The sequence below is a fragment of the Acanthochromis polyacanthus genome, chromosome 17 (assembly GCF_021347895.1).
Source record: "Acanthochromis polyacanthus isolate Apoly-LR-REF ecotype Palm Island chromosome 17, KAUST_Apoly_ChrSc, whole genome shotgun sequence".
Classification (NCBI taxonomy): Eukaryota; Metazoa; Chordata; class Actinopteri; family Pomacentridae; genus Acanthochromis; species Acanthochromis polyacanthus.
The window spans coordinates 7,421,541-7,447,752 of record NC_067129.1 but is presented as its reverse complement, the minus strand read 5'-3'; the positions used below and the strand labels follow the sequence as shown (position 1 = coordinate 7,447,752).

Here is a 26,212-nt window from a genome sequence, read left to right as displayed (position 1 = left end):
ATATTAAAACAAAATGCTGCGACATGAATTAAGGTGCCAGTTTGTCAGATATTAGCAATACAACTTCAAAATATGTTTACGGACTACATTTCCCAGAAAACTCGCGGGAAGATGATTGTGGGTGTCATCAGCCAGACACCGGTGGCGTGGGTTTCCCTTGTCAAACTGGAAACTAGTTCTGCTGTTTCTTCTGTCTAAACAACAGAATAGCAAATATATCGTAGTTTTGGGACAAAATGACGGTAGGTTCAATATTGTAATTATGTGCTGTTCAAAATGGCTAATGCTAATCTGAAGGAAGTGGACACGTTCTCTCTTAGTGCAATCATCTTACTGTAGCTGTTAGCTAAGTTAGCTAACATGAGCTGCCGAACCAGCTGCAGAATTAGAAATGTGACTAAGTTAAACTAAATGTAACAGCGGTTTTCTTGATTAGAAGATAAATAGTTTACGTGCAGCGCTCATTTGTTTTGGATTTTTTTGTAATATACTCATAATCTTACACGACTTTGTATTCTAGGAGCGGAAAGGAACAGCAAAGTTGGACTTTTTGAGAAAGATTGAATTAGAAATCCAGGAGAAATGGGAGAAGGACAAAGCATTTGAGCAAGATGCACCGACAACAGTTGGAGAAAGCACAAAGTGAGTAGCTACTTTATCTCGGTATCATGAAGAATCCTGTGTTAAGAGTTTTAGTCTTTCATACATTTCACTGAGGTGGTTTTAATGTGTAGCTTGTACCATAATTTGGAAAGAAAGCAGTTCAGTGAGACTGTTGTGTTCAGGAATGTCAGGGCATTTTTTGCAGGTGTACTTCCCTCTGACGTATTCCTGATACAACTAGTTATAATACATCCATTTTCACAATAAATACTGTAACAGATATGTAGTTGTTCTCTGTTCAGCCATTGAAAAAGAAAAAGAAAAAACAGCGACCGGCTGAGCCCCAAAACCTGCCAGGGGCTTAAAAGCCATGTTTTCCTGTACAATAATAATAAAATTACACTATTTATCAAAGCCAGTAAATTGTGTAAACAGAAAGAAACATCAGATGTTTAACTTTCTGACTCTTGTTGAATGAATCTTGTGTTAAGTGCTGTATCTAAGATAACCAAAAGTAAGGTTATAATAATGATATTTCATCAAAAACACTGTATTTTACATGTGTATTTTATATAATAATTCTCCACAAATAAACATTAGATCCTGTAAAAAAAAAAAAAAAAAAATCTGAAAAATTCTGCAGTTCTAAGCACAACGGAGACTGCTGTTTTTTTAAAAAAAAAAATTCTGAGACTTTTTATGTGAATTGCTGGCTGTGTTCATGTAGAGCAGATAGGAGAGACAGATTGTGAAGGAGAGATCACTCTTTCCCCTTTAGTAAGGCATTTCCTTGCAGCAGTTAACTGAGGCCGTCCTAAATCATCCTACAGGTCATATCATATTCTCCTACAGGTTACCACCCTTGAACCCTGTTCCCCTTTCACTAATCTGAACTAAGGTTGTGAGCATGTTCAGATCTTGTCTCACCTTAATATGGCCATGAGAAACACAAATGCTGTAGGAAGAAGACATGTCACGACTAGCTTACCTGGTCCAGATTAGATATTGTCTAGTCTGACGTGCCTGAGCAGATAATATAAATCTGACATCCCCTCCCCAATTACAATATTTACCCAAACATCGAGGACAATACTCAGAACTGAATCCGGCAATGCTCACATGAACTGTGCTGCTTTGTTGTATCACTTCTCCTGATGTCAGTAAACCTTATTCTCAACCTAAGCCACCTGAGTCTGCTTCCTCATTCTCTTGACATCGATGACATTCCACAACACAGATCAAAGTGAAACATACTTCATCAACTAGACAATTCCCGCTGGTGCGGAAATCGTGGGAGGGGCTCGGGATGGGTGCATGTCCGGAGCTGGGCAGGAGAGGGGTATTTTTTGGTCCGTCACAGGCTTTTATTTTGAAATTATCCTGTGCTTATATTTTGAAAGGCAGAGACAGGAAGATCTAACCTGTTGAAAATTTGGGTTGGAGTTACTCTAAAGGCTGTGTGAAGCAGAGAGGTTTAACTGGCGTTTCCAGTCCATCATAGGCTTTTATTTTGAAATTGTGCTGTTCTTTTATTTTGAAAGGCACAGACAGGATGATCTCACCTGGTCAACATTTTAATTGGAGAAACTGTAAAGGCTGTGTGAAGCTGAGAGGTTTAACTGGCATTTCCAGTCTGTCGCAGGCTTTTATTTTGAAATTGTGCTGTGCTTTTATTTTGAAAGGCAGAGACAGGAAGATCTCACCTGGTCAAAATTTGGATTGGAGTTACTGTAAAGCCTGTGAGAAGCTGAGAGGTTTAACTGGCGTTTTCCACTCCGTCGCAGGCTTTTATTTTGAAATTGTGCTGTGCTTTTATTTTGAAAGGCAGAGACAGGAAGATCTCATCTGGTCAACATTTTAATTGGAGTTACTGTAAAGGCTGTGTGAAGCTGAGAGGTTTAACTGGTGTTTTCCGGTGTGTGAAAGGCTTTTATGTTGAAAGTGTGCTGTGCTTTCATTTTGAAAGGCAGAGACAGGAAGATCTCACCTGGTCAAAATTTGGATTGGAGTTACTCTAAAGGCTGTGTCAAGCTGAGAGGTTTAACTGGCATTTTTTGGTCTGTTTCAGGCTTTTATTTTGAAATTGTGCTGTGCTTTTATTTTGAAAGGCAGAGACAGGAAGATCAGACCTGGTTAAACTTTGGATTGGAGTAAAGGCTGTGTGAAGCTGAGAGGTTTAACTGGTGTTTTCAGGCCCATCGCAGGCTTTTATTTAGAAATTGTGCTGTGCTTTTATTTTGAAAGGCAGAGACAGGGAGATCTCACCTGGTCAAAATTTGGATTGGAGTTATTGTAAAGGCTGTGTGAAGCTGAGAGGTTTAACTGGTGTTTTCAGGCCCATCACAGGCTTTTATTTTGAAATTGTGCTGTGCTTTTATTTTGAAAGGGAAAGACATGAAGATCTCACCTGGTCAACATTTCGATTGGAGTTACTCTAAAGCAGGGGTGTCAAACTCAGTTCCTGGATGTCAACTATCCTCTATTTTTTAGATGTTTCCCTCTTCCAACACACCTGATTCAAATAATCAGCTCATCATTAAGCTCAGCAGAAGCCTGATAACGAGCCTGATCATTTGAATCAGGTGTGTTGGAACTGAGTTTGACACCCCTGCTCTCAAGGCTGTGTGAAGCTGAGAGGTTTCAGTGATTTTCAGGCTGAAATGCAGCTCCTGTGGAGGTATTGGGTGTGAAGGTGGGTGTGGCACACCAATGAGTCTGTGTGTGTGCGTGCGAGCATGCCTGCGCGTGTGTAAGGACGGTTGCTATGGGCCCCCATAGCAACGGTGCCTGCCACAGACAGCAGAAAAGTGCTTCTCAGCAGCACCGCGCAACGTCTCGTTCTGGCGCTAATTGTGGGCGAACCGTTAATGCGAGCTGAAAACTAAAATGACCGTGAGCGAGAGGAAGGCTGTGGCTATCCATAGATATGATTATTTTCCAAATATTGAGAGAAATGACCGAGTTACAGCGATTTAAAAAACACTGTCCCTCCATGAGCCAGATGATTCAGTTTACATTGGTTCTTATGGAGAGAACGGTGCGACTTTGCTGTAAACTGCTGCCTGTCATTTCACTTCAAAAAGAGCAAGGTCTTCAAACTTGGATTCATTTGAATCCCAGGAAAATTGTCTACAATCTGGGCGAATTTCATTTCCCTAGCATTTATGGTTTGGTCGTGAGAGCGATTCAATCGTGAAAGTTTTAGGCGGATTTTGCATCTCTGCTCCACTCTACAAAGTCACGTGACACACTCTAGAGAGAGCAGATTTTGAGAATTTTCACTTTTTTGAGGACTCACTGAGCAAAACCTGTAAATGTCAGCATGACATAAAATACATCCCTGCGTAGACAAGAGAAATCACTACGTTTTGATGGTTAAATGACGTTTCTAGGTGAAAGTATGGCGAAGCAGTGGCGTTGTGAAAACAGGTGAGTCTTCACTCTGAGTGATTCAGTAATCCCATTCATGTGTATGTGGAAAATTAATGCAGTTTTTTGCTCATAACTCTGGCAAATATGAATGAATGTCTTAGAAAATAGATAGCCATCGATTCCCCATAAAACCACATACGCTGATATATAATTTGTGTGTGATTTCTCAAAGCCCTGGGAGGAGTAGCGAGCCAAAGTTTTAGGCGGAAGAAGAATAATAATAAGAAGCCCAGAGAGAGAGCAATAGGGCCTCTGGCATTTCATGCCCGAGCCCCTAATAATAAACGCCACAGGAGAACAATAGTGGCTCGTGGCTTCGCCACGAGCCACTCTCCTCCCATTGCTTTGCAATGGAGAGGAGAGTGGCTCGTGTCGAAGCCCGAGCCCCTAATAAGATATCATGATGACATCAAGTTGTTGGAAGATGCGTTCAGCATGGTGAAATGATTTTCTAGAGTTAATGACCAGAATAGTAAGAAAACAGCTCATTTATAGAGGCTGTAAAATGCAAATAGTTAAACGTCTATAGCATGCAGAGACACCATGTTTTTCTAGTGTTTTAACTCTTGTTTGTACTTGGGAAGATGTTGTGCATAGTGATTACAAGTTTGATTTACTTTCTTTTTTTTTTTTAAAGATGTATTGCATTATAACTTTATCATCTTACATAAAAAAGCATTGTGGAGTTCTTTATCCTTCTATCTGTTGTTGTACTGTTTTCCTAGTGATACAGAACTTTGTATTGCAGTGAAAAATTAACCCGCAGTGAGTAAAAATATGACAGAAGAAAAAACACCCCTTGGGGTTTAGACTAATGGTTGGTATTTCTCAGGTCACAACTTTGTGCTTGGAAAGGAATACCAAATATCAAAGCCTTTTTGTCTTTAAGATTAACTGTCTTTTTTTGTCCTTTCCAGCAAAAACAAGTACTTTGTCACCTTCCCCTATCCTTACATGAATGGCCGATTGCACCTTGGCCATACATTCAGCTTGTCAAAGTGTGAGGTAAGGTTTCACATAGAAGCAGACGGTTCAACACTGAATACTTACCTTTGATTTACATCTGTGATAGATTGATTGAGATTCAAATCTTGGGATCACTGGTTTCTTATCTGCTGCTGTTTAATGTTCTTGCAGTTTGGTGTTGGTTACCAGGCCCTAAAGGGGAAGAAATGCCTCTTCCCGTTTGGGCTGCACTGCACAGGAATGCCAATCAAAGTGAGTGTCTTTTTTTTTCTTTTTTTTTCCTTCAGTCCATTATATAAAGTTCAGTTCAGTTGCAATGACTCACTGTGGTAGAAAGCAATTTCAGGTATGATAATTGTTACCTTTGTCTTTTAACAAAGGTTAATGCAGATTCTTTTTCAGAGCTTAACATATGACAAAGTCCTACCACTTTTCATTGTAAAAAGAAAATATACAGGTTATTATAACCAGTGCTAATATTCTATTATATGAATATTTTAGTAATTAATCTCTGCCACTAATCCACTGTCTTAAATTCTCTCACCAACACACACTGCCTTGGTAGTCATTTTGGTATCCATAAGTCTATATTTTATCCACCAGGCCTGTGCAGACAAACTGAAGAGAGAGATGGAGCTTTATGGAAACCCTCCACAGTTTCCAGATGGAGATGAAGAGGAGGAAGAGAAGGAGAAGCCCAAAACATCTGATGAGATCATCATCAAGGAGAAAGCAAAGGGAAAGAAGGTCAGAATCTAAATGCCAAAATTATTAACATTTTCCACGCTAAATTTAGTTTGTTTCGAATTTCAAATGGTCGTCGTTATCAAAACCTGTTGGACAAAATAAGCAGTTGTTTTGAATATTTGTCTTTTTTATAATTTCTTGCTTTCTTACCCACATATCAACTGGTTTAGCGTTACATTTACCTTCTTATCTTTCTTATTTCCCTGTTAGAGTAAAGCAGCAGCCAAATCTGGAACCGCCACTTTCCAGTGGGACATCATGAGATCTTTGGGCCTGAAAGACGATGAGATTGTCAAGTTTGCCAACGCTGAACACTGGCTGGAGTACTTCCCTCCTCTGGCTGTAAAAGACCTGAAAAAGATGGGAGTCAAGGTGACTAATTCTAATAATCCAGCAACAAATACCTGTCCTTCTGTGTTTTGTTTCTGGGCTTGTGTCTGAACCCTGTTGTGATTAGCATTACTTTTAAGAGTAAATTACAGTTGACTACTGAGCATTCATGCAATGTCGCAGTTAAACAATCAACAAAACTTAAAAAAAACACATTTATTTTATTTTTTATTTCATTCATTTGTCAAATTAAAAAAAAATGTAAATACAAACGTTCTCCAAACTAGAATGAAAGGGAGCAGAAAGAAGACAAGCCTTACTTACTCATTTTAGTCAGCTGTGTTTAAATCCTGGTGTTGATCTTACCTCTTAGGTGGACTGGAGGCGTTCGTTCATCACCACAGATGTGAACCCCTTCTACGACTCTTTTGTCAGGTGGCAGTTTGTCACTCTGAAAGAGAGAAAAAAGATCAAGTTTGGCAAAAGGTGGGATGGTATTGACATCTGTATGTAACTCTTTTGCTTGTTCTACAAAGTTAACAAAGAAAGGAAAGTTTTTTCTGACAATATACAATACCCCTGGGCAGCTTAATTTGATGTTGTATTGTGTGTTCTTTCATTATTGTAATGTGAATATTCTCTACTCCTCTGCAGGTATACTATCTACTCCCCCAAGGATGGACAGCCATGTATGGACCATGACAGGCAGACCGGAGAGGTAAACTTACTCAGCTCCATAGAAGAACTTATCAGTTTTTAAAAAGTAATTTGTTATATGATTATTTATGATCAGTAAAAAATAAATGACGACATTTTTGGTCATGCTGAGTTTTGTTTTATTGATGTTACATAAAAACCCTCTCATATTTAAAATTCTGGTGATTAAAGACCAGCGTTCATTTTTTTTTTTCTACATCAATACTTCACTTGCAGGGAGTTGGACCTCAGGAGTACACACTCATCAAGATGAAGATTGTTGAACCTTACACTGCAAAATTCAAATCCAAAGTCTTTTACAGCAGGTAACGACACAAATACCGAACACCGTACTGCCAGTGACTCCTCTTTGGGAGGATACTATTGCATAAATGAGCTTTTATGTTCTTAAATTTATCCTAGGAGCTTTAGAAGTAGGATAATGACTTTAATTCTCATTACATAGTACTTTGATTTCGTCTTAACTTGAGACAGAAGTAAAGTTCTAATGCTTGCTGTTCTCCCCACAGTGGCATGAAAGGCAAAAACATCTTCCTGGTGGCTGCCACTCTTAGACCAGAGACGATGTTTGGTCAGACCAACTGCTGGGTGAGGCCTGACATGAAGTATGTCGCCTTTGAAACAAACAACGGAGACATCTTCATCAGCACCAGCAGGTCTGCCAGAAACATGTCTTTCCAAGGCTTCACTAAGGAGAATGGAGTTGTGCCAGTGATCATGGAAATACTGGGACAGGTACTGCTTTTGTTTACTTGTTGCACTCAGCTATGACAATTGAATTTAATGAAATATTTTTTCATATATTTAGTTCAACACTACTAACTAATATTATGTAGAAACAGTTAACCCATTTTCATGTGCAAAACATTGGTTTAAATGTCTAATGTATTCATGCTGTATACCAAAAGAATCACATGACTCCAGGCAGATTTTCACAGCAGGATAGGGTACAGTGCACAGTGTGAATCAAATCAGGCTCTCCAGCATTTTTGTGTCTTTGTAGGATATCCTTGGCAGTGCTTTGAGTGCTCCTCTGACCTCCTACAAGATCATCTATGCTCTGCCCATGCTCACCATCAAGGAGGACAAAGGTACAGCTCAAGAAACCTACATGAAATACATTCGTTAGATATATCTGTTTATTTTTAATGCCAGCAGTTTGTCCCTTTAGTTGCGATGCTACAACTGTTCACAGGCTTCTTGGTTAGTGCTGCTCAAGCAACAGGAATATCCTACTGTGTGACATCTTCCTCTCCTTTGAGCTTAAGAAAACCGTAGCTGACAGTTACTGGAACTACATTTTTTTTTTTATAAAGATAATTTTTTTTCCCAGCTTCTTGCTCCTTTAGCTGTTACTGTGTAGAGAACAAGGTTTGTGCACTTAGGTTTATCATTAATATTTTCTTAAATCTGGTCCTATGGTCTTAGAGAAGTGTATGGAAAAATACCAGGTTCTCAAAATAGCACAATAAGGTCAAGGTGGAATTCAAAAGTGTTGTACTGTGATGTCAAAGGATGGAAGTAATGGGTTGTTTTTTCCCGGGGGTTGAACATTTGCAAACATACGAAATGGACCTAATTGCGTGTGTCTATGCTGTTAGAAGACAGCGTTATCTATGTTTTCTTGTCTGTTTTGCTCGAGGCGTGCAGTTTGTCTATTTGCATTCATGTTTCCTGTTGATGAATTTCTGTACATGGTCGTAATTGGAATTTCCAAATGGCTAAGGTGAAATGTCAGAATTTCAATATGAATGAATCTCTCATGGCCAGCGTGTCATCCTGTTTCTGAGAGGTTATGGAGGGTAATGAGCAACAGTAAATCTCAGTTTCCACATCACAGTTATTTATTTGTCCCCTCATTGTCTCCTCAGTTAATTAGTTGCATCAGTGTAGCCGCGTGGCAGCGTTGGCTTTTTAATATCTTTGAATGTGTGTAGAACGGAGCAAATTACAGCATCGTCTTATAAATTTTCTGCATTGCCATGCCTTGTCTGTCTTTTCCTCAGGCACCGGGGTTGTTACCAGTGTACCGTCTGATGCTCCTGATGACATTGCTGCTCTCAGGGACATCAAGAAAAAACAGGTGATGTGATTTATAGATAAGTGCCCATCTACTCTGTTAGAACTCGCCAAGCTTTTGTACCTGCAAAAAATGTTTTTGGACCAAACTCATCACGTCCATTCTTTAAGCAAACATTACATTTAGCATTTTATTGATATTTCTGTTAATTCATGCATTTCCAAAAGGCTCTACGTGAGAAGTATGGAATTGAGGACAAGATGGTGTTGCCTTTTGAGCCGGTAAGCTGAACTAATGAAAGTGGATTTGAATTCTCTTTGGCTCCCCTGAACCTACCAATTCAGCCTCAGATGATAAATGCACTAATGTTTGTTTTCTACTTGTGTGTGCGTCAGGTACCGATCATAGACATCCCAGGCTATGGGAACCTGTCAGCTCCACTAGTGTGTGATGAGCTAAAGATCCAGAGCCAGAATGACAAGGAGAAGCTGGCCGAGGCCAAGGAGAAGGTCTACCTGAAGGGATTTTATGAAGGGGTGAGTGCCCTTAGTGCTTAATGAGTAAAAAAAACGGATACATAGGGCAGCAAAATACAACCTCTCTGGAAACCCCCTGTGGATTGGACTTTGTTTTTCTCCCACACAGAAATCAAGTTGTTCACACCCAAAGGCCAGACTAAATTAGCTATCTACTGGCTATTTATCATGTGTTGCCCTCAGATAGTTTGGCTCTGTCTACTGCTGAAAGAAACATGAGCATTTTCCACTTATTGTTGATACAACTGGTGATGATCTTCTGTGAATGAATTCCTGCCTCAGATCATGCTGGTTGAGGGCTACAAGGGACAGAAGGTTCAGGATGTCAAGAAGCCAATCCAGAAGATGATGGTGGAGAAAGTAAGACACTTCTTTTTCTAATGCTAAAATCAATTGAAAATGAAAATTAATAGCAGTCATATTATATATGCAAAACAATTTGACTTTATTCTATAGTATGCTTGATGTTTCTTATCTCTGCTAGAAAGTTAATATGCAAAACTTCCTAGATATGTGCAGTATGGTTTCTGTTTACTTTTAATGATGTTGGCTCTGTGCTAATTCATCACAGGGTGAGGCCATGATCTACATGGAGCCAGAAAAACAGGTCATGTCACGTTCAGCTGATGAGTGCGTGGTGGCTCTCTGTGATCAGTGGTGAGTACTGCAAGAATGCTAATACTACAAAAGCTGACAAAACTGTTTTCATGTGGGACCTGAATCTGGATCTGAAGCTACGTACATTAAGTATTGTTTGGTTAATGGGTTCTGTTCATCATGGGCACAAAACTTAAAGAAATAGCGATAAAGCTGTAGCTCTTTGAAACATTGAATGCCATTTCCAGCATCTTTGATAAACGTCATGCAAGTATTATTTGTGTCCTACAGGTATTTGGACTACGGAGATGCTGAGTGGAAACAGCAGGCTAATGAAGCCCTCAAGTCTTTGGAGACGTAAGACTCTTTCCTCTGATTCTCTGAATTCTTTTTAAAGAATTCAGAGAATTCTTTGCTTTTGCAGAATGTTGGCATATTTGTCAGGGCTCTTGCAAAGGTTGAGAAAATCTTATACAGGGTGTTTAAATACATTTATGTACTTAATTGTCTGCCACACTGAAAGCTGAAAGCAGTTTTTTTTTCCACACATAAATCTAAAAAGATAAATAACTACTTTTACAAGTGAATATATTCTAATGTACATTTTTAACTATTTTCTGACAAAACAGCTGAAAGAGTCATTCAGAAATATTAAAAAATAAACACAATCCTTGATCCTCGTTAAAGAGTGCTATGTCTGCATTTACCACAAAACATAAACATTATTTTATACTATTAGATATTAAAACAGCAGTTATGTCAGCTTTATTTGTGGAACCAAATCAATCAGCTGATGGGCATGTAATTAATAGGATCAATTAAAGATGTTAAATCTGTTCAAAATGACCACAAAGCATCCAAAATCATTTCAATACATTCAGAATTACTCAAAATGGCAAAAACCTGTCCAAAATGGGGAAAACACTATTTGAAGTGTCTCTGAAATGACAAATATTTGTCTAGAATGAGTTGAAATTTATTCTGAGACAATAAATGTTTAAAATAATTGGAGATTTGTCAATACTTACCAAGCTATTGTTTAAAATCACTGTAAAAAAGTTTTTCAAAACAGCAAAACCCTGTTTCAAGCTACTGAAGTACGTCTGAAGTGAATCTAAATTTGTCTAAAATTACTTAAAACGTGTCTACAATTAATCAAAATGACAAAGTTCATGTTTTTAACTTCCAGAACGACTGAGAAACTGGTCAAAAAAGCAATTTGATATGCTCTATTTTGTAAAATACGACACAGATTCTGTGACGAGACCAGGAGAAACTTTGAGGCAACCTTGGCCTGGCTACAGGAACATGCCTGCTCTCGTACCTATGGCCTTGGTAAGTGATGTCCTCTTCTGTGTGTGTGTGGCTGTGTGTACGGTAAAAATGTTTGTAAGTTTGATAATAGTTACATCATCATCTCAGTCAAAGCTAACACCTTTCTGGTACTAGGATCGATTTTATCACTCTGTGAGAGAGGAATAGGACTTAAAGCTTCTCGAGTTAGCATTTGAGTGATGTTTTTGGTCTATAGATGGAGACAGAGGACTAATGATAAAGCACCTAGCAACAGTCCACCTCTGTTCATACAGGAATAGATGCAGACTGAAGGCCAGCTGGCACACTGTACAGGCCAGTACAGTACAGTCTAGGCCCATTGGAGAATCCTACTGTAGAAATGAGGATATGAAGCTCGAAGTCACTCCAGCCAGCATACCAGACAAATAATAGGTTTAATATACATCTCAGGTACATGTTGTGCAGACTTTTCTCTAGTCTCACTTGTACAGGCCAAAGAATTTACTCTTTGCCTGAAGGTTCAAGTGCAAAGTTGCAAACAAGTTGTGGATTTAGATTAATAAGACAGAGGTGAGTTGTGCTGTTTCAATTGTTTCAAACAGGAAAATCTACAAGCCACACATTGACTGTGACCCAGTCTCATAATATTTGCGTTTTATGAATTATTGGTCCCTTGTGTCTTTCTTCTCTGCCACACAAATTATGTTTTTTTTTTTTTTATTGTTTTAAAGTTTTGTTCAATTGAATGTAAAAACAGAGTGTGCGAGTGTAGCCATCCAAAATGTGTATTGTCATAGACAAACATCCACTGCCAATGAAAATTAATTACTTCTCAAGTTTATAGTAGTTTTTAATCATCGTAAAAGATCTCAGGTGAATCTTACTGGAAACTCACAAACATGAGCTTAGCAGATTTGAGGCGAAATGAGTTGTTTTTCTTTCATAACGTCTTATTGGCAAAAATTGTTAAAATTAAAATTTGAGGAAAATTCGCAAAAATCCATGAGTTAAAGCAGCTGTTGCATCTGTCAGAACAACAGGTTAGCTGCTTGTGGTTTGGTTTGATTTATTGGAAAATATAAAATTACATCTGTTTGTTTATAAAGAATTGTACCATGAGGCCAAGGCCATATTCCTCTGCATTAGTGTTTTCCTTGGCACTAGTATGTAAGCAGCTTGATGAGATGGCAAATTCAACACAAATGTCTTTGCTTATATTTTTCTTTCATTTTTTTTGATTGTGTACGTGTCTTTTTCTGTCGATGTGTGTGTGTCTGCATGTGTGCACGTCCCCTGGTTACCATAGGAACGCGACTGCCTTGGGATGAGCAGTGGCTGATTGAGTCGCTATCAGACTCCACCATCTACATGGCTTTCTACACGGTAGCCCACCTCCTCCAGGGAGGTGTGCTCAACGGGCAGGGGGGCTCACCACTGGGCATCAAGTATGAATACAACACGTTCACGCAAAACACGCTCGTGTCTGTACAAAACAATAAACTGATATTAAACTATAACCGATGCATCCATTGTGTAATCTGTAATCTTCTCCACACTGAAAATAGCAAAGGGAAGTGAAGTACACACTTTCAAATACTGGATTATATAAAAACATATTGTCACGCTGAGCATTTAACTGCTCCTTGTCTCCTCATGTTAACCCAATACATCACTCCTTTCCATCTTGACTCTTTTTTTTTTCCTTTCCCACAGGCCAGAGCAGATGACCAGGGAGGTTTGGGATTTCATCTTCTTTAAGACGTCTCCATTCCCCAAGACTGACATCCCTAAAGAGCACCTACAGAGGCTGAGGAGGGAGTTTGAGTACTGGTACCCGGTGGATGTCCGTGCGTCTGGCAAAGACCTGGTTCCCAACCACCTGTCTTATTTCCTGTACAACCACGTGGCTATGTGGCCCAAAGACAGGTGAGTTTTCCCCACTTAACTGAGCAGTACAGAGAGAAGGAGGGAATATATGAGGAACTAAATTCTTAGCGTCTTAGAATTCACAGTTATCATGCCTACGGGAGAGCCTGTTTTTTTTTTTTTAAGCAAAAATTGTAAATAACTAAGTTGATTGACTGTTAAATGAATATTTTGACATTTTTGGCAAACACGCTCTACAAAATACATCTCATTTGTGCAATTCATACAAAAGCCAGACTGGAAAAACAACAATTCTGCATTTTATGGTTGATGTACCAGACTAATTCTTGGCTTAGACTCTGAACTTTGAGTGTTTGCGCTGGTTGCCTGGTAACCAGTCCTTTTAGGTTTGAACAGTTTTACATTTCTGTTTGGCTGAAGTGTGTGATCATATTATGTTGTTTTACTTCTCCTTTATCTGGTGTCCAAACTAATAATTCCGAGCAAACTATAATTAAAGCTAGTAAACTTTAGTCGCTTTGTTGTTGTCATGAGAAAAGTTTTCTTTATTGTGAAGCTTTGCATTTGAACCCGGTTCAATATATTATCCTTGTGTTTGATATATCAATTACAAAAAAATGTCACTGACATCATGATAATGATTTTTAACGCATTCCCCATTCCCTCTGCAGTTTCATTCTACTAAAGAGTCGTTGGATTTCAGGGATCTTAAAAAATATTAATGTAAAACATGGATCAGCAACCTTCATTTGAGGTTAACTTGATTATGTTGATGGAGAAAATGACACTAATTAGAACATTTTCTCTCATCTACAGTGGGAAGTGGCCACAAGCTGTGCGAGCTAATGGGCATCTGCTTCTTAACTCTGAAAAGGTGTGTCAAATATTAATCTGTATATATTAATTCTGAAGTCTTTGTTATTAAGGTTATACTGTCAGGAGAAAAGATCTGGTCCATCTGATGTGTTCTTTTGTGTTGCTAACCTGACAACTGACTGATTTAAAACATTACAATTAAACATTTTGCAGCTAAAACTAAACTTTTTGAAATTGCACTCTTTTTAAACACCAAATTAGCTTGAATTTATAAATGTATTGCACTGTGCTTTGTTTTAAACTCATGTAGGTGGATACTTCTGGATTCTAACATCTGTTTTTGTTTTTTTTTGTTTTTTATTATTAACCAGATGTCCAAATCAACAGGAAACTTCCTCACTCTCTCCCAAGCCATTGAAAAATTTTCTGCCGACGGTACAGTCATTTTTTCTTGATTTATTTTTTTCCCTCCTCTTTCTAGTTCCTACCTTGTGCTTTTTCTTTTCAAAATATCTGTCTTGTAGTAGAAGAAAAACACGCCACGTGTACTTTCAGAGGTGATTACTGTGTTCTCAGTGCACAGGCCATTAAACTTGATTATACTGTACGCTTTCTTTATCCCCTGTTGAGGATAAATTTTTTTTTAAAAGCATAAGATAGGTAGAAGTGTTGATTTTGGGTGTTATGAGCTATCATATATGTCAGGGCCTTTATACTGCACTCCAGATCACAGATACTTTGTCATTGCACACTTTCATATACAATGAAATTTCATTCGAGCTGCCCAGCCAATGGCAGCTCTGACTGCTGCGCCTAGGAGCGCTGTCTTTCTTGAGGAAAAGGGAGAAAAAAAAAAGGACATTTGGGATCCGGGTAGGGATAGCAGAGGGTAAAATGGAAAAAAAGGTTTGTTATACCAAATGAAACCTCCAATGTTGGGAAATTCAATTTAAGAAGGAACCTGAAAAAAAAAAACCCGCAACAGGCAAAGCATGACATGAGACAAGGCTAGTTGGGAAAAGGATGGGGTAGTGGGGAGGGAGCTCAGCACAGTAGTTGGTCTCCTATGCAGCTGCTGCGCCAGAGTGCGCTGCGCACGGGTTTCCTGACCACTGCATCACGAGTGGGAAGCTTGTGGAGGCGGAAGGGAGGGGGGATGGGCATGTGTGTGTGAATGTGAGCTCAGTCCTCAGTTCATGAGTCCGATGTGTGTGTGTGTGTATGCGTGTAGCCAATCTCCTTCCGTCCCAGATCCCGGTGTCTCAGTTCGCGAGGGTGGAAGCGATAACACAGCAGGTTGCTATGGAGACGTCCTCGGATGGACCGGTCCAAAAGTCAACAAGTGTCCTTGGGGGTGGGGGTGTTTAGGAGAGCTATCTCTTGGCCATGAAAAACTTCCAGAGGAGTTTGTTATTGTTCCAGGGGCGCCAGAATATAATCAGTATCCTTCTTGTTTAGGCGGGGGACAGGAACAATTTCACTTTCCCCCTAGCTGCTCTCAACTCTTTTAGATCTCAGCTGTGGCGATCCTCACCTTGATGGCATCCACTTTGCAACTCAAATCAACAGTCACACCAAGCAAATTGTCCGTCTTACATTTGAGTTCGTCATTCCGGTCAGCAACAGCCTTGATCCGATCGTTTGCGAAGACCAGCAGAGTTTGGACGTCGTTTCTATCTGCGGTCATCCTAATTTTCCAGAAGCTTAGGCCCGTGAACAAGCCAATTATCAGCAGACCTGTCATCATAAATCCAAATATATAAACATCTTCCACGGATAGGGGTGATCCCCATGATCCCCTTCCGCTTCCCCCAGGCGTCGATCACGTAACCAGAGGCGAAACTCCCGTCCGGGCAGGTAGGCTCCCCTAGGCCCGTGCTGTTTGTGGCAACAATCTTGTCAATTGCGTTGAGAGACCAGCTAATCAATTCCACGGTCGGTGTTTCGAAGGTCCAGTGCCAAGTGATCGCTCCAAGTCAGACCAACGAGACCAGACAAAAGTGCAGCAAGCAGAAAACATGAGGGCGTGGGGAAAAGAACAGAGAGAGACGGAGGGAGGAAAAATGCGACCGCCTCCAAGTAATGAATTCTGTAGATTAACTTAATATGCACGCTGTAATAAAACTGTAACCAGGAAGGCAGTGTATATTTAAAATATTCTCTGCACCAGAAGCAAGTGTAGTAGATTTCAGAATTTGAGTCTTATGTTATTCATCTCCATTGGTTTTATGTCTGACTTTGTTTTGAGCCGTCATCTTTCGCTTAGATCTTTTTCCCCTCGCATTACAACTAGTATCCCACCTACCCTTAATATACCTCAGGGTTTGTCTAGCCATCATTCCTGGTTTCTTTTCTAGTGTTTGTTTATTTTTGTGGTTATTATTTCCACCTTTTTTTTGTTTTTATGTTCTGAACGGGCTGAATAATAGACAGACGTGTCTCTTGTGTTTCTAGAAGCTGTCCTGCCGTGGGAGTAAAGAACTTCATGGTCTGACAGCAGATAGATGTATTATGTTGACTTCCTGTCTAAGAGCATGTAGTGATGTCTGCTGGGTATCTGAGATTTTCTCAGACTGAAATTTTTCACAAAGCCTCTGAACTTCACCTGTCAGAAAGTGTTTTGCAGACGACAAAAGCGGTGCTCTGTTCGGTGCTTGTCAAATGATTAGAGGACCTAAATAGTGGAATATTTAGGTAGAGCAAATTACAATCGAGAGCAGAGACACTGACCAGAACTACATATCATCTCGACCCTCTCACTCCTTTCTGCTGTTTAACACACCTCTTCATTTCCTGTCTCAGGCATGCGTCTGGCTCTAGCCGATGCTGGGGACACAGTGGAGGACGCCAACTTTGTGGAGGCGATGGCTGACGCTGGCATCTTGCGCCTCTACACTTGGGTGGAATGGGTGAAGGAGATGATTGCCAACCAGAAGAACTTGAGGACGGGACCTGCAGACACCTTCAATGATCGAGTCTTTGCCAGGTAAATAATTAAATTATTAAACTAAAATCATTATATGAAGCAAGGCCACGTACAAGAGGGTTTTAGGTTCTTGTCATGGAGAAGGCAGAGCTGACTTTGAACCTCGATAACACAGCTCAACATCCTGGAACACCAGCATCTTTTTGCCGTATTTAAAAGAAGCATTATCAATTGGAATATGTATTGAACTCATTGTAGAAGAAAGACACCCAACTGTCTTTTAGAAAACAGGAAAACTGTTGAAAAACTGTTTTGAAAAAAACAACAATTTCTTCATATAAGATGAAGAAATGCTGCAAATGCTCAAACTGCTAGGAGTAAAACCAACTACTTTCGAATTAATTACTAAGATAATTAAGTGATTAATCTACTGTAAAAATTGTTGTTCATCTCTAGTCTATTTTAATCATCATTTGAATCTTGATGCCATAATTAGCACGAGTGAGACACATTATTTCTGTAGACGATCTTGAAATTGTGGGACTTCATTATTCTTGTTTTTGAAGTGAATTTGTTTCCCTGTACGTTGCATTGTTTTGTTAGTTTATGAGCTTTTGTGACTTGGTACTCATAGGCAAGAAATGAAAGCAGGAAACAGGAAAATATTTTAGTCTTTCAGAGGGTATATGGTTTCTTTGGAATATTTTGTCCCTGATATTTTATTATAAGTCAGTGCTGATAATTTGTAAACTGATCAAAATAATTTGATGTCCTGTCTAGTGAAATGAATGCAGGTATCATGAAGACCGAGCAGCACTATGAGAAGATGATGTACAAGGAGGCTCTGAAGAGTGGCTTTTTTGAGTTCCAGGTAAATATTCTGTAAAAAAAAAAAAAAAAAAAAGACTCTCTTATCCAATTATCACACTACAGAGAGGGCTAAAACAGTAGCATTAACACACAGAAGAGGACATCTAATAGCCGATGACAGGACTGATAAACCTTTTAACTATTTTGTTGTGTGTTTTTAGGCTGCCAAAGACAAGTATCGGGAGCTGGCCATCGAAGGCATGCACAGAGATCTTGTCTTCCAGTTCATAGAGAGACAGACTCTGCTGCTGGCCCCCATCTGTCCACACCTTTGTGAATACACCTGGAGTCTCCTGGGCAAGGTAAGAAGCATATAGATTTAGCACCGTGCTGTTATTTTCACATTTTGACTGTCCCATGTGCCCTGACTGGGTTCCAGTCTGACTTTGTTCCTCTCCCCCTGTCTGTTTTTAGTCCTAAATTCACTGTATACTTTCAAGTAACTCAGAAATACAGTCAGATGAAACACTTTAATTCCTTGTGTTCATTTACATTCATGAGTACATGTGGGATGAAGAAGCTAAAATTTTCAGGTGCCTGTAGGTTTGCAGTAGCACAGTTCCCTTTTGTTCATTTACCTGTGTGAAATGGCTGCAAAGCTATTCCCTCTGTTGATGTTCATGTCCACTGGGAGCCTGTCTTCACACTCCAGGCTTCTGCCTCTCAGCGGTATGAAGTGAATGTTCCCAGTGTTACATGCATCCACTAGCACAGGGAGCCAAGAATATTTTTAAGACTCAGATTTTATGAATATGAAGAAGTGCTGCTATGCTGGAGGTTTTTCAGTTGTCGCTTAGCAACAACAAAAGCCCCACAACTGGTATTCTCTCCAATTATGTGTTCAACACCACTAGCTAAAGAGCTAAGAGGCACTCAGTGGACACATAGGTACACACATCAGTCTGGGATTCTTGCACATTGCCTGTTTAATGTGGGTCTGCTTGTTTTGTTATGATGGCAGTGTGACCTCTGGCTGTGTAGTTAATGGGTTTCTGAAGCTCCGGTGTGCCTCAAGCTTTTTTGGTTTTGCTTTTCGCCACAATAAAAGTGTTTTTTTTAAACCAAAACAACATTTTTAACTCCTCATGCGTCCTTTTCCCCCTTTCTGCCTTACAGACAGGCTCTCTGATGAAGGCCTCATGGCCTGTGGCTGGCCCAGTTGACGAGATTCTGATTCGTTCCTCTCAGTACCTCATGGAGACCGCACACGACCTCCGTCTGAGACTAAAAGCATACATGCTTCCTCCCAAAAACAAGGTAAACTGTGTCTTCCTGCCACTTTACCTCACGGTTGTAATGGCTTATTAAATGAATTGTGCAAATGAATAGTCATTTCAGAATTGATTGCTTTCTTTTTAATAGTTTGTATGAAATCCAACACTTGTCTGAAAGTGTTCATTAAGTAATTAATCTAGTAATTAAGTTGTAGGCAGCAGTGTGTCAAAATGTTCTCTCCCTCAGGTGTTGTTTAACAGTTTGATAGCTGTTTGATCTGGAGCACAGTGATGCAGAAAATGGTAAAACAACAACAACTCCACAATAAGAAGCTTGAAACTATTAGGCACCAGCAGGCACAAGTAGCGACTGGGTTTTTGCAGCAATTTATCATATCTGAATCTAGTGTGCAGTTTAATCTAAATGCTTTCAAACAAGCACAAAACTAAAACTCAAGTTTTGTCAAATAAAACATTTTGCTAGTAAGATAAACGGTCAGCTGCATGCTTTGTTTTGCATAGTTTGTGTCTTTACCTACTTGCAGAAGAACAACAAAACAGTATGTGAAGTTTTGAACAAATTTATTTGAAACTAAACTTAACAAAAACATGTATTTTACCAACTTGGAAATAGAGCAAAAAATGAATAGAATGACAAAAGGAGTTGTTTTTTTGTCTTGCTTGTTTGTTTTGTTTTATTCTTATAAGTCCACACCTCCCAATCTAACATGTGGCAGTTGTGGATTATTGATGCTGTCTCTTTGTGACTCTCCAACAACATCCTGTATCCTTTTAGATACCCTGGAAGACTTAAGTCTGTGTTATGTTCACAGCAGGAAAGTTAGTCTATTGTTTGTTAACCGGTCGCCTCTTCAATGGGTAGCTGTAGGGAGCTGAGAGAAAAGCAAAACGAGTATTGACAAAATCTTAGACAGCCGATATCTCAGGCATCCAGGCCACTGTTATTGATTGCCTGCAAACGTTTTGTTGCTTGTTGCTTTGTAGGATTGGAAAGAGGAGAAAAGGGAAGACAGGAGAGTCTGTTTATTATTTAAAGTTTTCATGCATGACGTTTGTTCAGAGGCAAATATATTTTGTTGTCAAGTGAGTTTCCAGTCAACCAGGGTGAGGAGAGCTGAACATGTGGCCACAGTTTCGATCATCACACGATTTTGTAAATGTGCAAAACTAAATAATTGAAAATAATTCATTAATAATTTCAAAATAGGGTGATGGTTGATTTCCAGAATGAGCATTGTGTGCTTTATTAAACTTCTAATAAAGCTGACAGAATTTGTGCAGTCCCATTTATTTATCTTAGGCGTCCAGTAAGCAGCTTCATCTCGTTTTTATTTACACTGGTAATACGCTGTCATATCAGGATTCGTTTGTGGAAACACATATGGTACATGAGTAGAACAGACTTGACAGCTGTCACGTAAAATAAGTTCACAGAGCCCCATGTTTGCTGAAGAAGATCACACAGTCGCACAACAGAAACAGCTGGCTTCTTGAATAATCCAAACACAGTCTGCATTGAATTGAGGCCACCTTGTGTTGTGTTTCTGACTATATAAATAAATGAGATGGATTTGGAAAGGCTTTTTTTTTTTTAAATCCTGCTTTTCTTCAGCAGAAAAGTGACTCGAAGCCCCCGTCCAAGCCTTCCCACTGCACCATCTACGTAGCCAAGAGCTACCCTCCATGGCAACACAGTGCCTTATCCCTGCTCGGCAAGCACTACAAGGTGAGGAACAGACAAAAGCTGCCATTTGTCTGTTTGCTATTTGCAGAAGTACAGAGGCCCATAGTAATGCACTAAAATGCTTACTCCTGCCCAGGCGTATTTTCAGAATTGTATCTTAGATGGTTATATTAATTAAAGCTGTGTTTTTGTTTGGCTGTTCTATGCATCCTTGTTTCTGTTCCTGTTTGGCCCAGTTATTTGTCACTTTTGTTTAATTTTTTTTGCATCTGTCCAGAGCAACAATGGTGTCCTTCCAGACAACAAAGTGATAGCCAGCGAGTTGGGAGCCCTGCCTGAACTGAAGAAATACATGAAGAGAGTCATGCCTTTTGTAGCCATGATCAAGGTAAATCTGGTGGAAGGGTGACACTGTTGTGGTATCTGCGTAAAGACACGTCCACTCCCCTCCCCTTCATTCTGCTCTTCTCTACCTGCATCACGTTTAGGACTTTCTATGATTTATTATTTTAAATATTGACTTTAATGACAGAATTGTGCACACAGATAACCCTCCTTTGTGTTTTTTAACGTCTTTTTTTGTGTTCTGTTTTCATTGAATTGGATTTGTTTACTCCCTGAGGAGCTGTTTGTGCAGCTTGTCCATGAAGTGGCTCATCTTTTGTGTTTACACACAGCGCAGCTTCTGATTGGTTCAAAGTGTGCTCTGGTAATTTGATCGAAATAGAGTTTGCATCTTCAAAAACATTTTTTTTTATGTCTCCTTTTTTTTGTCGCACAATGACAAAATTGCAGCCAATGTGGTAAATCAATTCGAGCAAAGAAATTCCAGGAATAGGTTCAATATGTTGTTTGATTGAAAGACGACAAAACACACATTTGACAGGCTGTCTCAGCCTCGTTCTGTTTGTTTACAACATCCATAAAAATGTGATTTTTTTATTTTTTTTTTCCCCCCATCACCAGCTTGACTACAGGTCTGTATGTTTTGATTCACAGTTGTTATTCTCACCTTTCGTCTATAGATACAATTGTACACAGGTTATATTTAATTCCTATCACACTGCAACCTGCATCACTCTTAGCTAAAGGAGCATCCATTGATACACCCAGGTATTACAGAATAAAAAAAAATCACTAAAATCTGAAATTTAGGAATCATTGCAGTTGTTGTTTCCTTTATATTAAACTGTGTATTCATTCAGTCACGTTCAAGTGGGTAGTAAATGGTTAGAAGCACGTTGCTTATTAGATTTTTAGATGTCATATCTCACAGGTGCTCTGGGCTTTGTTCAGGTGTTGCTGTTTCACTGCAGTGATGAAAGAGAATGAGCCTAATAAATAATCATGATAAGCTTTGGATTCGTCTGTGATTTGTCTTTCAAGCTGGTCATGCAAGCTTGTTTCCTCTCCCGCCTCTCCACATTTGATCGTTTGTTTTGGCATCTTTTGCTCACAGATCTTTTTTTTTCTTAAGATTCTCATAATGAGAGCATTAACATAACAATGAACGTTGCGTGTAATGCTGAATTATAAACAAAAGCTTGAAATACTGCGTTGTCCATTATTCTTTCAGCTGCAGGTTTGTTAAATATATATCAACTGAATGCTGTTAATTCTTCATGGGAGTTGACGTTATGTGCAAGTGTGTTGATCGTTTGTGCTTGTATCAGGGATTCTGACCATGCAGCTTTTACTTTCTATTCTTTAGGAGAACCTGGAGAAGAATGGTCCCAGGGTTTTGGATCTGGAGCTGGAGTTTGATGAGCGGTCAGTTCTCATGGAGAACCTGGTCTACTTGACTAATTCTCTGGAGGTAAGCAGCCACTCCTGAGCTTTTGTGAGCTCAGTGTCGGATGCAGAATGATGCTAAATTTGATGAGGCTAGACAATAAACACAAGGAGCAAAACTATTAGTTGAAAGTGGTCAAGTTTATGTGATTAGGTTCTGTTGTCTCCGTATAATTGTCAACATGCATCTGCAGCATTCTAGTTTGCTCAGAAATACCTCGACTTTAAAGCCGGGTTTCAATACTTTTGCAAATGTTTTGAGACAATCCTGAGCTCACTTGACAGTCAGAAAATCCCTTAATACTTTAGTCTGCACAAAAGCTTAGCCTTGGCAAAAGAATAAAACCCAAAGTCCCAAAGAGACTTTGGGAAACCAGCACAGATTTAACAGCAGAAAAGGAAATTTCTGCATAATGTATGTCAAAGTAATAACCTGAATCAGATTCCCATGTTTCTGATAAATCATAGCCGGAGATAAGTTGATGAGAGAAAATACATCAGGACAGAAATATGAGGTATTATGTAGGACTGAAAAAGGATGATATATTACTTACCTCACAAATGGTTTTTTATAAGACTGGTCTGCAGAGAATAGGTTTATGTGGATTGTGTGGGCTGTTTGACAGTTTTTTTTCCTGCTGTAAAAACTGCTCTGACGATTCAAGCTAGCTTTAGTCACCTTGGTCTTTAAAGAACCAAACTGCAGATTTTTAATCCAGGGAATATGTGACAGAGTAGTGCAAAGCCTGACGTTAGGTCACTACAGGAGCCTAGTTAACACCCCCAGCATTTGCCAGACACACCTGTATACACACTATCCTGTGGACTAGACGGCTCAGCTGATTATCTTTTTGATTCACATTGTTTCCCCTCGACAGTTGGAGCAGATTGATGTCTTGTTTGCATCGGAGGCTGATGACAAAGTGAAGGAGGACTGTTGCCCAGGGAAACCGTTCTCTGTTTTCAGATCAGAGGTAAACGCTTTTGGCTATGTGTTGGCTGCTCAAAGTTTGACTTTGTGAGTGTTGGAGGTAGAATTTTGAGTTACTTTTTTTACTCACTCATTTCTCCTCATTTTGTTCGCTGTGTTTTCTCTCTGTTTCTTCATGTTTTTCCTGTTTGTTTCGCTGTTTGCATCCCTTCTGGTGATTAACAAAATGAATGCTGTGCACTCAAACCAACATTTTAATTGCGTTTTGGGCATTGTGTCACGCTTTTGTCTCCTCAGCCTGGAGTGTGTGTGTCCCTGGTCAACCCTCAACCGTTCAACGGCCTGTTTTCGACCAAGGTTGACATCCGACAGGGGGACAGCAAAGACAGCATAATCCGAAGACTATCCAAGGTCAACAGACTCATCAAAGGTTTGTAAAGCAAATATAAAATTGTTAAACCTGAAAATCTATTGAGAGCTTTGTGACACTAAATAAATCTTTGTTCACTGCAGTTATTTTGACATGAAGTAGGTAAACACACATCTTACAAATCAGAGTAATGAAGTCTCTGTGTTGAAGTAAAACAGATCCTTCATTACAGTCGCCAGTGACACCTGTGTTGGTCTCCTGTTTTATGTGGCTGCTATGAATAAGGTCTATTATGTTTGAGGGCATCCTTCCCTCTTATTTTTCAGTTTATACATCCCACTTCTTCATTTCTCAGTACCTCCAAATTGACATGCAAGTGGAAGACACAAGGAACAGACACAAAGAGACCAGAGCTGAGGCAACGTCCTCACTTCAAAGCTGTAATTTTAAAGTGATCAATTCAGTGTAATTGGGGGAAAAAAGTCAATTAAATATTACTTGTTCCAGCTGCATCATCTGTCCATTGTTTTTGTTACAGCCTGCTGCTGTTAATTTTTAAAGGCAGTTCAAAATGAGGCATAAATAACACAAACAGAATAAAGTTGAAATGCATGAGGTTATGTAAAAACAGTTCAATAAATGACCCAGTTTTCTTTGTAGCCTGTTATCCCTTTCTCTCGGCTTTCTGCCTGCCGTCTTGATTCTCATTTTTCCATCCTGCCTCCTTCCTGTCTTTGCTCTGATTTCTCAATCTTTTCAACCCTTAATTTTTAATCTCTTTCTTTTCCCCGTTCTTGTCTGCACCCTTGTTTCTTACTCCCTAATCCCTCTGCTGTGTCTGGGCTCCACCACTTGCCCATTATTCTGTTTTTTCTCCTTTCATTTTTATTCTCTCTCTTGTCGTTCCTTGCCTCTGAGTCTTCTCTCTTCCACCAGATCTGTCCAAAGTGAAGCTGATGAGATACGAAGACCCCATACTAGGACCTCGCCGGGTGCCCGTGCTGGGACAGGAGGAACAAGGCAAACTGCCCATCTCCAACAAATCTGTGTTCAACATCAATCTGGAGGAGAAGAGAGTCACTCTGGCTGACAACGGCCTCACTGTAGACATCGGGGACACTATGGTTTATCTGATCCAGTAGAGTAACATTCACTGTCTCACACTCGGGTGCATGGGAGCACGTTCAGCAGCGAATCTTTGGAAAAACATTCAAATGCATCCTGAAATTTTACAATAAAATGGGTTAGTTTCACTCAAGGCCGCAGAACTCTGACTCATAGGTGTATTAATGTTTTATAATTAATGTTTCTGTTCTCACACCTACAGCCCATGGTGGTGGTGGTGATTTAACATATCATCTGACTGTTTTAGCATTTTTTGCCCACTGCTCAATGTGACCTGGGGTTATTCTGGTTTTAAAACAACGCATACAGTTATTGTACATTCAGATGTGGGTTTTGGCTATCTTACTGAAACAGTTCTGTGCTGAAGGGGTGCAGAGACAGTTTGACAATATCCCCAGTCTATCGCAAAAGTTTCTATTTTATAACATGAATTTTTTGGAAGCATAACACCAGAGTTTGTATTCTGTTCTGCAGGACTCAGGACACGAACCCTGGTCGCCAGTGTCTTTTCATCGTCTGTAAAGTTTAATCTCATTTTTCTCACTCGTCCACTCTTCTTCCTGACTGTTATCACGTATAGGGAATTAAGCTTTAAAACAAATCTTTTTTGGGGAAAAAAACATCCACCAACATGTCCTGTTTTGTCACTGGCCAGCTGCTTTTGTTACTTTAGCACATTGTTAGACTGCTCCTGCACCCCCCTGAATGCCTGATGTTTTCATATAGATGGTAATGTGTCTGCTGTGTTGTCTGACACATTGAAGGTGAGGCATATTGTTGCTTCGTGTTTTGTCAGCCTGTCAGACAGCTTTCCTATTTTCTAGCCAGGGACAGTGCTTGTCTTGCTTTTCCAGAGAAGTAATAAAACAGATGAAAATATGAAGCCCCTATGTTGTTTCTTCCTCTTCTTCTCTATCTTCAGAGCATAACCAAATAAGACAAGTGTTCCCCACAAGAATAAGACTTAACTCAAGTTGTGTTTTTAGGGGGAGTCATTGGATCTTGAACACTCTTCTGATGAGACTTCTGTGTATTAAATGTAGCGAAGGAGGTGGAGATGAGAGATTTCAGTGTGCAGACACCTTGATGACTTAGATCGGAATGCGCAATGGAGGTGGAATCACTAATATGCCTTTTCAGTTGACTGAAAAAGTAAAATGTTTGTTACGCTTTTGTACTATTTTCGATCTAAAGGGAAAAGTTCAGGGAAAAATCTTCAGTCGCTTTCTTGAAGACTAAGCTGGAAGATTGAAAATTAAAACTAACAGCTTAGCAAAAACACAAAAAAACAGGGGAACAGCCTCTGTCCAAAGATAATAAAATCCCATTATTG

The 26,212-nt window shown here is 39.6% G+C and overlaps 1 protein-coding gene across 2 annotated transcripts; it reads left to right on the top strand.

Annotated features, from left to right (window-relative positions):
- Positions 1 to 98: 98 nt before the first annotated feature.
- Positions 99 to 25,762, top strand: lars1b (leucyl-tRNA synthetase 1b). Of its 2 annotated transcripts, none has more exons than XM_022219469.2 (32): positions 99 to 242; positions 521 to 642; positions 4,953 to 5,040; positions 5,173 to 5,253; positions 5,605 to 5,748; positions 5,959 to 6,120; positions 6,452 to 6,564; positions 6,733 to 6,796; positions 7,012 to 7,100; positions 7,305 to 7,530; positions 7,799 to 7,886; positions 8,802 to 8,878; positions 9,043 to 9,096; positions 9,211 to 9,351; positions 9,634 to 9,711; positions 9,923 to 10,008; positions 10,240 to 10,305; positions 11,201 to 11,283; positions 12,551 to 12,689; positions 12,958 to 13,170; positions 13,948 to 14,005; positions 14,319 to 14,382; positions 16,750 to 16,933; positions 17,654 to 17,744; positions 17,905 to 18,045; positions 18,860 to 19,000; positions 20,594 to 20,704; positions 20,940 to 21,050; positions 22,374 to 22,478; positions 23,332 to 23,427; positions 23,682 to 23,814; positions 24,691 to 25,762. In XM_022219469.2, exons 1-32 carry the CDS (start codon positions 237 to 239, stop codon positions 24,894 to 24,896), a joined length of 3,561 nt encoding a protein of 1,186 aa, XP_022075161.2. In that variant the 5' UTR covers positions 99 to 236; the 3' UTR covers positions 24,897 to 25,762. The 2 variants fall into 2 exon arrangements, with proteins under 2 accessions (XP_022075161.2, XP_022075159.2); XM_022219467.2 differs by having other exon boundaries at positions 20,591 to 20,704.
- Positions 25,763 to 26,212: the final 450 nt, after the last annotated feature.

Excerpts from the sequence above, each read along its gene's own strand:
- lars1b (XM_022219467.2), top strand. Across the intron at positions 17,745-17,904 it reads GTGGCTTTTTTGAGTTCCAG|GCTGCCAAAGACAAGTATCG; the intron begins GTAAATATTCTG and ends GTGTGTTTTTAG. Across the intron at positions 19,001-20,590 it reads TGCTTCCTCCCAAAAACAAG|CAGAAAAGTGACTCGAAGCC; the intron begins GTAAACTGTGTC and ends GCTTTTCTTCAG.